Source organism: Acanthisitta chloris, unplaced genomic scaffold (assembly GCF_000695815.1).
Source record: "Acanthisitta chloris isolate BGI_N310 unplaced genomic scaffold, ASM69581v1 scaffold18531, whole genome shotgun sequence".
NCBI classification, from domain to species: Eukaryota; Metazoa; Chordata; class Aves; order Passeriformes; family Acanthisittidae; genus Acanthisitta; species Acanthisitta chloris.
Window position 1 is genome coordinate 6,121 of NW_008658109.1, and position 12,908 is coordinate 19,028.

General features: G+C 46.5%; 1 protein-coding gene across 1 annotated transcript in view; it reads right to left on the reverse strand.

The window, feature by feature from the left end:
• DOPEY2 (dopey family member 2) overlaps positions 1-12,908 on the reverse strand; it is a 36,045-nt gene that overhangs the window by 2,798 nt on the left and 20,339 nt on the right. Inside the window, 17 exon segments of the mRNA XM_009085002.1 lie at positions 574-629; positions 984-1,120; positions 1,432-1,560; positions 2,142-2,203; positions 2,492-2,638; positions 3,894-4,003; positions 4,777-4,859; positions 5,044-5,185; positions 6,370-6,436; positions 6,520-6,624; positions 7,156-7,211; positions 8,117-8,251; positions 8,817-8,942; positions 9,081-9,236; positions 9,238-9,270; positions 9,734-9,845; positions 10,400-12,011. Of these exon segments, the coding sequence (XP_009083250.1) occupies positions 574-629; positions 984-1,120; positions 1,432-1,560; positions 2,142-2,203; positions 2,492-2,638; positions 3,894-4,003; positions 4,777-4,859; positions 5,044-5,185; positions 6,370-6,436; positions 6,520-6,624; positions 7,156-7,211; positions 8,117-8,251; positions 8,817-8,942; positions 9,081-9,236; positions 9,238-9,270; positions 9,734-9,845; positions 10,400-12,011 (3,268 nt within the window).

Genomic DNA, 12,908 nt, shown 5'->3' on the forward strand with positions numbered 1-12,908 from the left:
GGTGCAGAGAAGAGCAACGAGGCTGGTGAAGGGACTGGAGCACAAGTGCCATGAGGAGAGGCTGAGGGAGCTGGGGGTGTTCAGCCTGGAGAAGAGGAGGCTCAGGGGAGACCTTCTCACCCTCTGCAACTCCCTGACAGGAGGTTGGAGTCAGGTGGGGGTTGGTCTCTTCTCCCAGGCAACCAGCAGCAGGACAAGAGGGCACAGACTCAAGCTCTGCCAGGGGAGGTTTAGGTTGGATATTAGGAAGAGATGTTTTACAGAGAGAGTGCTCAGGCATTGGAATGTGCTGCCCAGGGAGGTGGTGGATTCGCCATCCCTGGAGGTTTTCAAGCTGAGACTGGATGTGGCACTTAGTGCCATGGTCTAGTGACCACGGTAGGGTTGGACCTGATGATCTTGGAAGTCTTTTCCAACCCGATTTTAGCTGCTAGAACAATCCTAAACTATGATACATCAGTACTAAAAGCATAAAAGTGCAATAACAAAATCTCCTGGTGGCTCCTTCCTATCCCAGGGAATGAAGGTAGTAAAAATGGGGAAATTCAGAACAGATTTCTCAATTTCTCTTACTTTGATGGTTCATCTTCCTCAGTTAAATCTTCTTCCAGCTGCAGGAATGTCTGAATCTATAAGGAAATCAGTTTCTTAAGTTCTCTATCTAAGTCCTATAAAGAGATTTATGGAGATGCTGAAATGCTCATCAACTCAATCACAACCAAACCTCATGTTTCCCATTATCTAAGGACCCACAGACTTTTAGTTTCCCTTTATGACTTGTAACCAATGAATACCTCAGGCAAGAGATTTGTTAGCTACAACGAAATGAAACCAAAAGAAATTTTCTAATTCAAGTATTAGCTCCCCCCCCTAAATTATCAGACTAATAACTACCCAAACATTTCTTCTTCCAAACAGGGTGGAAACAAAAGGTGAAATGGGAAAACCACACCATAAACAGTTTTAAATTATTAATTCCTTACCAATTCTGTTACCATAATTGGCCACAAGGAGGTTAGATGCTGAGGGGAAATCCTTAACAACAGAACTCTGAAGAAGAGGAACATCTGGGCAGCAACTATGGAGGTTTGTCCTACACGGAGGTTCTCAGTGAGTCGCTCTGGAGAGAACAGGGGAAAAAAGAGAAAAACCACAAAATCAAGGTAGCATTTTCCTGAATTTGGGTTGTTTTGGGAAATAAAAATGGAGAATCATAGAATCCCAGAGTGGTTTGGGTTGGAAGGACCTTAAAGATCATCCAGTTCCATCCCCTGCCCTGGGGCAGGGACATCTTCCACCAGCCCAGGCTGCTCCAAGCCCCATCCAGCCTGGCCTGGAACACTCCCAGGGATGGAGCAGCCACAGCTGCTCTGGGCAAAGAGAGCTGTGTCACAGCTGGAAGAGCAAGGCAAGAGGAATGGCAGAACTCACCTTGGATCAAGGGCAGGTAGAGGTGGTACTGGTCGATCTCTCCGCTGAAGACGGCGAACGCTTGTCGCTTCAGCAGCATTGCCTTCTGCTCACAGCTCGGGTACAGCTTCAGGGCACTGCTCTGCATGTCTGCAACAGACAGGATTTATCTGCCATGGAAACACTTCCTGTGTTTTGGCCTGAAAATAAATCCTATGTCCTGAAAACCTTCTAAGAAGAAAAACTCTCTTTGGGTCTCTGAGCAGTGAATTTGCCTCATGGTGCAGACCTTCAACTGTACTTTCAAAGGAGCTGGTAAAGAGGCCAAAGCTGCTTGAGGCAAATTTAGGGGTCCCCTCTCACCCTTTCCCCTTGGACTTACCCTCCCACACCATCCCCAAGCCTGAATTAGAGCTCAAAGCGCTTTACCCCAGGGTTTGCTGCACCACAGACACTGCAGAGTGAGCTCAAGTCTCCTCCTGCAATAGGTCACACTTGAGCCCCTCCAAATTAAGGCAAAAGGTGACTGCAGCAGCTCAACACTTTACACCAAAACCACTTCTGCTGTGTTTCAGACATGAGCAAAACCACAGACTTAACTCAGCACAGCTCTTAGCTGTCCATAATATCATCAGTTATGCAGATGAAGCGTTTTATTGACACATTATTACATTGCAAATGCTCCTGAGATTGAAATAAGAGGAAATCAGTTATCAGCAGCTGGTACTTACTCATCAAATCTTTAAACATAGTTTTCTCGTGTGTTAGGAGGTGATCAATAATGGATCTCCAGCTGCAGAAGACACAGAAGGAATTAGAACACCAGGGAAAGCTTTGGTTAGAATCACCTCAGGAAAGATTTGGGTCAAACTTTTCACAGAAGGATTCCAAGCAGGATCCAGACTCTTAACTGGGTTAACACATCCTGCATGGAGCAGAATTAGTGGGTGAAACCATCCCATTCCATGAAAAAGCACTAAACAGGATTTGCTTCCCAATGTTACCCATTTCCAAAGCCTTTCCACAGCACAAGCTTGGAATGCTGCAATCCCATGTCTTATGCTACAATCCCATGTCTTACTGAGTGCAGGAGGTGTCCATCTGGAAAAACGATGGATCCATATACAACTCCAGCACCTCCTTTTTCCAGGCTCTCTTGGTATAGGCATATCCACTCAAGGAGCTGAGCAGCTGAGCACCAGCACGGAAACTGGGAATGTTGTAGGCACTGAGGGGAGAGAACAATAAGGATAAAGAGTTATTTTTGTGAAAGTTCAGTTTCTGCAGCCAGAAAATCAGCTTGGGGGTTCCCCAGAGCTTCTAACCTACTTCCCAAAGGAACAGCGGGAGGAGGAGAATAGATTCACACTGACAGAGTGGGTTTAGATGGGTGTTGGGGCCTGGTGAGCAGAGGAGCTGTACCTGAGCAATAGTTAAAGGAATGCTTAAGCAATTAAAAACAAGACACACAAAGTAGGTCTTGCTGACCTTGTTTCTATCTTCATGCATTCCTGTGTCTTCAATCCAACACTTTATAATGGTCTTGTTCTCTCCTGCTGCCAGGGTTTTTAGGTTTGGTTTTGGTCTTACTGCCTTACAGATAAGCTAACAAGCCGAGAATAGTGCTGTTGTTTAGATTCTCATAGACACTGTGTAGCTCTTTTTATCAGTTTCCCAGGATGTGAGAGCAGGATGCAGCTTAAAATTGTAACCTATCATAAGTAAGAATTGTGCGCATTGACAAGTTGAGCAACCAATCCAAAGTTGTGTGATCAGCGCTTAGCTGCATGTACGGGAGACATTTTACTACAAATACTGTTAGGTGCCCTAAATAAAGTTGGCTATCAGAGCATCATAATGGTGTGCTGTAGTCTGTCCCTCGCAAGGACCCCAAGAGACAGGAGATTGGGCAGGAATTGCTCCCTGTGAGGTGCTGAGGCACTGGCACAGGTTGCCCAGAGCAGCTGTGGCTGCTCCATCCCTGGGAGTGTTCCAGGCCAGGCTGGATGGGGCTTGGATCAGCCTGGGCTGGTGGGAGGTGTCCCTGCCCAGGGCAGGGGGTGGAACTGGATGATCTTTAAGGTCCCTCCCAACCCTAACCATTCCAAGACCTTTGTGACCTGTATCCCCCAAACCTTTGCATCCTTGTCAGCAAACCCCTGGAATATCATCACCCTTTCCCACATCTATGCTTTTGGTTGACAAACTAGGCAGAGGATAGGGAGATCTTGTGCTATTCCTGCTTCATGGTGTGTCCTATGACCTGCCCAGTGCTCTGCTGCCACATCCCACAGGGTCTGTGACACACACAGAGGAGCTCTGAGGTGAGAGGAACAACTTGAGCTGCCACAGAGCTTCAGCAACAAAAGGCTTCAGCTGCTGGGGGAAATACAGCTTGGACTTCATTAGAATGGCAACAGGGCAGTGAAGAAAGAAATGTTACAGTGAGAGAAAAAGAATGAAAGGTGCAGAGAGATCCTCACCTGTGGTTGCGCAGGTAAGGGAAGACATAGTAGAGCAGCCGTGAGATGAGGGGCACAGCTCTCTCCTTCTCATCACTGCGGTACACCATGTCCAGGAGGGAAGCAAGAACCTTCCAAAGGAAAAGAACAGTTCTTTAAACCCATAACTGGTGTTTCTGGCAAAAGGAGGAAACATGCCACATTTCAGGCTGGAATCACACATAGAATCAGAGAGTGTTAAGGGGTTGGAATGGAGCTTAGAGATGATCCAGCCCCAACCCCTGCCCTGGGCAGGGACACCTCCCACCAGAGCAGGTTGTTCAAGGCTCAGCCAACCTGGCTGTGAACACTGCCAGGATTGGGGCAGCCACAGCCTCCCTGGGCAACCTGGGCCACAGTCTCACCACCCTCACAGGGAAAACTTCTGCCTAACATCTCATCTACATTTCCTTCTTTCAATTTCTCCCCATTGCTCCTTGTCCTGTCCCTGCAGCTCCTAACACAGATCCCTCTGCAGCTTCTCTGGAGCCCCTTCAGATCCTGCAGGGTGCTCTGAGGTCTCCACACAACCTTCTCTTCTCCAGGCTGAACAGCCCCAACTCTCTCCTAGGGAAGCTGCTCCAACCCTCTGATCAGCTTTGTGGCCTCCTCTGGACTTGTCCCAACAGTTTCATGTCCTGCTGATGTTGGGGACACCAGAACTGTGTGCAGTACTCCAGATGTGGCCTCACCAGAGCAGATGGAGGAATCACCTCCTTCAACCTGCTGCCCACACGGCTGTGGATACAGCCCAGAATGCCTCAGGAAAGACTGACACTCCCATTGTATCTACAAGAAAACCCGGTGTTTTCCTCTGCTTAATGACCTCAATTAAACCCACTCCAGAGATGAGAGTCCTACTTACTTCTGCAAGGAGAGAGAGGGCTTGGACACTGTAGATTGAAGGAGCAGAGGCAGAAACCATTGAAGATGGAACCACCGATGCATCTGAAAGAGGCAAAATCATTTAGTTTGCTCTTCAGACATGTCTCAACTTTGCTGTTTCCTAATTTGCCTCCCAACCAGAACTGTTACTTGCACACTGCTGTTACAGTGAAATGCAAACCACGTCCTATCAAACACCTTGTGCTCTTTACTGCCTTCACCAGGAGGTCAGAGAAAACCACCTTACCATTCACATCTTCTATGTTGAATTCATCTGGTAAAATCTGAGGCTGAGCTTTCACTTCCAAGTTCCTGCTCAGCCAGCTGGTCTGTTCCAGGGAAGAACCAGCAACAGTCCCTACAGCCTCCAGGATCTTTTGGGTCACCTCCTGCAACATAACCACACGAAGTGAATGTCGAAGCCAATCCAGTGAAGTGATTATTATATGGAATGTGTCAAGAGAAACAGAAATAAAGTTTTATCTCTCAGTGATATGAATTATCTGTGCTCTCATTATAACTAACTACTGCTCACTGCAGATAAGAACAGGTAGAAAAATGAGAAGCAGGAAAAAACTTGGAACGGCTTGTGCTGGAAAGGACCATAAAGCTCACCCAGTCCAACCCCCTGCCCTGGGCAGGGACACCTCCCACCAGCCCAGGCTGCTCCAAGCCCCATCCAGCCTGGCCTGGAACACTCCCAGGGATGGAGCAGCCACAGCTCCTCTGGGCAACCTGTGCCAGTGCCTCAGCACCTCACAGGGAGCAATTCCTTCCTCACATCCTACCTAACCTTTCCCTCCTTCAGCAGAGGCCACTCATGTCAAGTCATATGCTGCTACTTCCATCTTTCTATGTGCACAGTCCCACTGCAGTGTAATCCCCAGGGAAATGAGAGCAGGTCATTCTCATGGAACCTCATCCCACCTAGCCAAAGCAAAGCAGAGGTCATGTGTGAAAAGGCTCTGAGATGATTAAACTCTTCCTCATTGTCCTCATTTTGCTGGCAAGTCTCTGAAGCACAAGTTGACACTTAGTTTCTCTGTTGGCAAACAGTACTATAACCAGGGTGATGTCTCATCTCCTCAGAGCCAAAGCTCCACCCATGTAAGTAGTGCTTAAACTGTTCTGGTGAAACCACAACCAGAACAGGAGGAGAATCCTGCTCTACTCCTTCTGTCCACAACAGGTGAGCTCATTTCCATTGTCAAACACACTGGGAGCTTTGAGTCTAATTAGGCCACTCATTTTCCTAGATAGCTTTTCGATTTCAATGCTGACACATAGGACATGAACTCGTGACATCACAATAGTGCTAGGATTTAAGTTCCCCAGGGGAAAACAGCTTGGAAAAGGTCATATTTACCACAGGAGTTCAAGTATTTGGGGTTAAATTTTGTTTGCCTCTCATGTTTCAGCCTCTGTTTTCTCAGCCAAAATGTGTGGATGCACCTTCAGGCATTCCCAAAAGCACAGGGCAAAGGATACAAAGGACAGGTCAGGTCATCTCCACTTGTACTTAGATGTGCAGTGCCAGGTTTAGGAACTAAAAGGTGGGTATATAACACTGTACCTGCAAGTCTTTTTGGTCTTTTTTGCTTTCTAGAGTAGGTGTCCTGGTCACAAAGTCATTCAGAGTGCTGTGGGGAGATCAGGGCACTCTGAGTTAGTAACTGCACAGCTCAGCTCAATGCACCTCTAAAACGTCTCTCTGATGGAGTACCTGAGGAGAAGAAAGTGTCCAGGAGGAGCCAAGTTCAACTGCACAGACTCTCTGAGGAGTCCTAATAAGGGCTGGAAGTTCTCCTGCAAGGCTGGGACAGGTAATCTGCCAAAAAAACAACACCAAGACACACCCAAGTCTGGAGTTAGAGTTATGCAAGAGCAAAAAAAACCATACAGAGGTAACTTGGTGGCCTAAAAGCTTCCACCGGGATCAGTCCTTTAGATCCTGCCCCTTCCTAACTGGCCCAATGACACAGGTTGGGTTGGAAGGACCTTAAAGATCATCTCATTCCCCCCCCTGCCATGGGCAGAGACACCTCCCACTAGCTCAGGTTGCTCCAAGCCTCATCCAGCCTCGCCTGGAAAACTTCCAGGGATGAGGAATCCACAACTTCTCTGGGCAACCTGTGCCAGTGCCTCAGCACCTCACAGGGAAGCCTGAACTGAGGCTTTCAGGCTGCCACTCTCAGCAGCTCAGTGGAGCAGAATGTCACAGCTCTGGGACTCATCGTCTCGGTGTCAACAATGGCAACACATTTCCTCCAGAAAGGTGTTCTGTGCCACTGTGACATGAAGATCAAAGGAAAGCAGAAAGCAGAAAGAGACTAATTATCTTTTTGAAGGACCGAATTACCTTTGAATGAAAGCATAACTGAACTGTAGCATTGGGATATCTACCAGAGAAGGTTTCTGCAAGAGAAAAGCAAACCCACAATTAATTACCAGCAGAAGAAACAAGAAGGTCCAAGCTGTGGATTCCTTGTGTGCAATGGTGAACATCCCACTTGTGCTCCAACAGGCAACCAAACCAGCACAAGAGGGACCAGAGCTTTGAGAGAGGACCTAACTCAGAAACTATCACATTACCTTGGGATATCTGCTAAGTTGATTCAGTTCATTCATTTGTTGTGGAACAGCAAAACCGATGCCCTTGGAAAACAATTGGAAAGTAACAGTGTGAAGTGTTTCTAACTGTTCAGGGAAGGGGAGAAAGACAGAAATTAATCACTGAGACATAAATCTGCAGCAGCTTTGGGAAAACTGGCAATGTCTTCAGTCCTGGAGGTTCTCACACCTTTGCATTCCCAGCAACTTCTCCAGCAAAATGTTGGAATCATAAAATCATGGGATGGTTTGGGTTGAAGGGACCTTAGAGTTCAACTAGTTCCACCCCCTGCCCTGGGCAGGGACACCTCCCACCAGCCCAGGCTGCTCCAAACCCCATCCAGTCTGGCCTGGAACACTCCCAGGGATGGAGCAGCCACAGCTGCTGTGGGCAACCTGTGCCAGTGCCTCAGCACCTCACAGGGAGAAATTCCTGCTCAATATCCACCTGTCCCTGCCCTGTGGTAGTTCAAAACCATCCCCCCCCATCCTGTCTTTATCTGGCCAACAATGAAGTTCTGAAGAACCTTCTCACACTGATGGATCAAACCACAGCAACTCACATTCTGTAAGACATAGTTAGGAGCAAAAGACAATCACACCTTTAAAAGAAAAAGCCCAAATTTTCCTCCTAACAATACTCAAAAGACACATTGGAACAGATCCAGATTAACAGGTTGTTAAAACAATGGAATTATCTTCGTGGTTACCTCTTCCCCCTTGATCTGTGTTGGTTTCTTGACCACCTCTTTGACTAGATGCAATATAGTGTCAGTTTTCAGTGTGTTCAGGGCACACACTAAGTCCACAAGAATCAGCTGAGATGCAGTGGTCACTGGAAGGATCTGAGAAAACAAAAGACACCCCTCAGCCCACAAAGCAGCTTTTTGTGTGATTACCCAAACACCAAAACTTACACCAAATGGGAATTATAGAGGTTAAATCAAACTCAAACCCTTTGCCATATACACATCTCTCAAGACCTTATGAAAACAACTTGATTATGTTGCAAGGAAAGCAGGAAGGAAAAGAGGTTGTGCCCAGGAGAAATGCTTAGCTCCAAAGAATTGTACAGCTTTGGCCTTTCTCTGGAAATGGAGGTGATTTATGGTGCTTAAAATACAATTATCAAGTTGCAATGTTAAGATTCCAACCCAGTACTGACTACAAAAATGGCTCTCAGACTTAAACTGCCACAATGTCCTTCTGATTTGCTTTTTTATTTAGGTTTAATTGTAGTCCTAATGCTTTTCATACATAAGAGCACTCCAGATTTTTCACTCACTTGCTGCTATCACATATAAAAAACCCCAAAGAATCTCTAAGCAAGGACAGAGTTGAGAGCTGAGCAGAGAAATGTAACCTTTGCCTTCACACTGGAAAGCTAAAGGTGCTTTGATTGAGTTTCACCTTGGTTTTACTGTGAGTCCTATGAGGTTTCTTGCTGTTCCACACTGCTGCGATTGCTGCCATCAGCTGGATTCCAAGCTGTGCTGTCAGTGGATTCAGGAAGTCTAGGATTTTGGTTTTTAATGTCTGTAGAGGTGGGAAAAAAAATAGCTGTCAATGCTTTACTTTGTGAGGGAAAGATTATCTCAAGATGTTCAGACAATACACAACAAAAGAACTCTGGAAAAGGTGAGGGAGGGAAGCAGGAAGTTTAAGAACTCCTACTTTGGTTGCTTTGAAGTAGACAGAAGAAGAGCCTTTAGTGGATCCAAAGAAGTCAGTTGGTCTTTTTTGAGAGTCTTCCCTCTTGATAACACTCCAAAGAAGGGACATGGTGTTGATAATTCGAGGCAATTCCTCCAGGATGGCATTAGCATTCCTGGCTCAGGTTTGTAGGTTCAGCTAAACTTGATGACTAGGAAAAAATCCATTACATCCATTAAAATCTATTGTATTATGCACCACAGACTCAAAATTGTAGAAAACACCAACATCATCAACTCAAAAGAAAACAGAGGAGTTTGTTAATGACAGAACAACTTGGTTCACTTCTTTGGGTGTCCTATGAGGTGTCTGTAAGGTTATTTTCTGGTACAATTCAGCTAAACTTGATGACTAGGAAAAAATCCATTACATCCATTAAAATCTATTGTATTATGCACCACAGACTCAAAATTGTAGAAAACACCAACATCATCAACTCAAAAGAAAACAGAGGAGTTTGTTAATGACAGAACAACTTGGTTCACTTCTTTGGGTGTCCTATGAGGTGTCTGTAAGGTTATTTTCTGGTACAAGTGATTTACTACTTATCTTGACCTCTGCAGGGAAAGGGATGTGGACTCTGATGCTCAGTTGTCAGGGGATTAAACACTGACCTTTTTCATTGGATGAGGCTGATCCAGCAAGCAGAAGTGCCCAATGGAGGTCAGACCTTCCAGAAGGGTCAGTGGATAATCAGGTGTCACATTTTCTCTTTTAGAAGTTAAGCTTTGGAGGGGGGGAAAAAACTCAAAGAGGTTAACAGGCCAAGTAGTATTTCTTTGATTAAAAACCCCATTCCTGTTTCTATTCACTGGTTAAAACTGGAATGACCAGACAGAAATATCAAACCAAAGGATTCACCAACTACAGTTGGACAGTTCTGTTTCACTGTGGGATCTTTCAGGATACTATTACCCACTTGACTATACATCTTTACCTTGCCATTATTTTTCCCTACTCCTTTCCCTCCCTTAGTGCCTGTTCTGGACAGTATCTCTTTTTCTTCTCCACATTGTTCCTCCTAAATTAGTCCTCCAAAATCCTCAGTCTTGTCCAAACTGGGAATGACTTGGATGGAAGGCAGAGAGGCACTGGAAGTATCATAGCTGCTGGTCTTCTTTCCTCTCACACTCCAACAACCCTCCACCTGGGCTCCAGGGATAGGTGCAGAAGGATTTGAGGATCAAACTGGAAGCCACAGTGCTAAATCACTAAGTTACTGCACACTCACTACTCATAGTAAGAGGAATTTTCCACAGCCTAACAAATCCCACTCTTACCTGGCAGATGTTTTAGCAGATGTCTTCACAGCTTCATTTTCATACTGCTTGACAAGCTCATCCAGGTTCTTACAGATCTGTACAACAAATGGTGCCACAGTCCAGCCCAAAGACTTGCCAAAGTAGGGCAGGGAAGATGTGACTAGGCCTACCCAAGTGGGATGCATCCCATAGCCATACTCTGGTTGCAAACCTCTAACCACAGCAGAGACAAATAGACCCTGGGAAGTTATGGGATGTGGATAGACATATTGCATGGCACCAATAGCCTGCTGGAAGTTCAGAGCCTGCTGCCACTCCTTGGAGAGGTCTGGCTGATTGTCCTGCTCCTCAGGGGATTGTCCAAGGTGGTGCTCCAAGACAATCAACACCTGCAAGAGCTTTAGCAGCTCAATCTGGAGAGGGTGTTCACTCCAGATTTGATCATGGCCAAAATTAATCAGGCTCTCTTCAAAGAGTTCTTCTCCAGGCATGGGATTGGCTCCATCTGCCATGAGCAGCTCATAGCGTTTCTGACTTATGTACATGGATGCAGACAAGGAGAGAAGAACAAACTCTTGGATTTTGCACCTTCCAAGCAAACTACGGATGAACTCCACGTTCTTACTCTCTGCTGCCTTTGCCACCGTGGCCAGTTGGCTCATCATCCTAATCAGCACTTCCACACTCTTCACCTGCACATCCCTGTTGCCAAGGACATCCCTGTGGGTGACCCTGAGGCAACAGGGATAGTAGGAGCGCAGGAAGCTGAGGCAGAGGTAGGTGAGCAGCTCTATCAGGAGGGAATGAGGACACATGGTTGGGGACTGAGCCTGGAGCTTGCCATAAAAGCTCTGCCCTACAAGAGCTTCCTGATGGCGAGCTAAGAGGTTGTAGATGAGGTTCAGGTGTGCTGTGGAGCTCGTGTCCATGCTGGTAGTAGCCACAGCTTCCATAAATTCCTTAGGGTTGGTTTTCAGCACAGCTTCCAGCACGGAGAAGGCATAGAGCACCCGCTTGGAGTCGTAGGGCTGCAGGTACAGCAGCATGTGCTTGAACAGAGCCTCCACCATCTCCTGCTTCTCCTTCTGCTGCTTCACCAGCCTGGAATGGGTGATTTCCTGCAGCTCCAAGTCCACCTCTTCATCACTTGACAGAGACTCTGATGCTTGAGTCCTCTCGGAGTCGGCGCGCACGAGGTGCAGTGCTGCGCTGGATCTGGAGCTTTCCAGGAAGGCACTGGGCAAATTCCCAAGGTTTGGGGCCTCTTTGCCATCAGTTGCAGCACTGTCCTCATTGCTCACTTCCTGCAGCTCCAGGGAAGGGGAGAAGGAAGAGGTGTTCTCACTGTCATGGCCTGTGCTGGTGTCTGCGGATTCTGTGTGCTCACTGTTGTCTTGGTCACCATCTCCATCTCCATCCTGGGAAGTTAGTGGCTGGCAAGATCCATCATTTTCACACTGCTCAGGCTTGAAGTCTGCTTTCTCTGGATCTTTTTCCACTTCTGCCCAAATTGCTTCTCTATCCACAGTAGTGAACTGGCTCAGTGGGAGGTTTTCCTCAGAATTGCTCTCAGAAATTCCAGACTCCTTCAGACAGGCCTTTTTCTTCCAAAGCCAATCATGGATAGAGCCTGAAAAACAAATTTATTTCTTCAAAAATAAAGCATATAATTGTCTATTTCAGCTGGGAATAGGTTTGGAAGGGTCATCTAGGGAACACAACATGCTTTTTACTGAATAAATGTAAGGAAAGAAAGGTTTCAAAGCAACTGTGCCCTGACCTGAGACGTGGAGTACATCAATTGTGACAAGTGGGGTTTACAAAACTTGGGTAAGGCAAGGATTGTTTCCTTTTCAGAATGGTAGGGCAGTTCTAACCTACTGCAAGGAAAGAGAACAGGATGAAAACATGAAGCATGTGCTGCTTCTCTTAGGCTGTGACTTCCTGGATGTGGCAATTGTCTTCTTTATGCTTCCTAAACATTGGAGGTTTGTGGAGATGAAGAGGGAAATGAGAAGGAGAGAAACAGAGGAATTAATTAAACAGCTAACTGAAGTTTGTCCCAGATGCTTCTCCACTGTTTTTCTGTTCTGTTCCAGGAAACAACTTTGGCTATTTGGGCCAAATCACAGTCAAAGAACCATAGAATCATGAAGGTTGGAAAAGACCTCCAAGATCACCAAGACCAACTATGACCCAGCATCACCACCATGTTCACCATGCCCTCAAGTGCCACATCCACATGTTTTTTGAATGGAAATGGCAATGAGAAGTGTGGGACAAGATCCCACAGCAAAGCAAGGAGCAATCCAAACCAATGGGGTAGGTGCAGCCACCGTGATGGAAATGATCAGAGAACCATCAGGGTTGGAGGAGACCTCTAAGATCATCAAGTCCAACTGTTAACCTGTCACTGCTGTAACCCCTAAACCATGTTTTCCAGCACCAGGTCCAGACCTCTTAAACACTTCCAGGGATGGTGATTGCACCATCTCCCTGGTAATATTCCAATGCCTGAACACAGGGA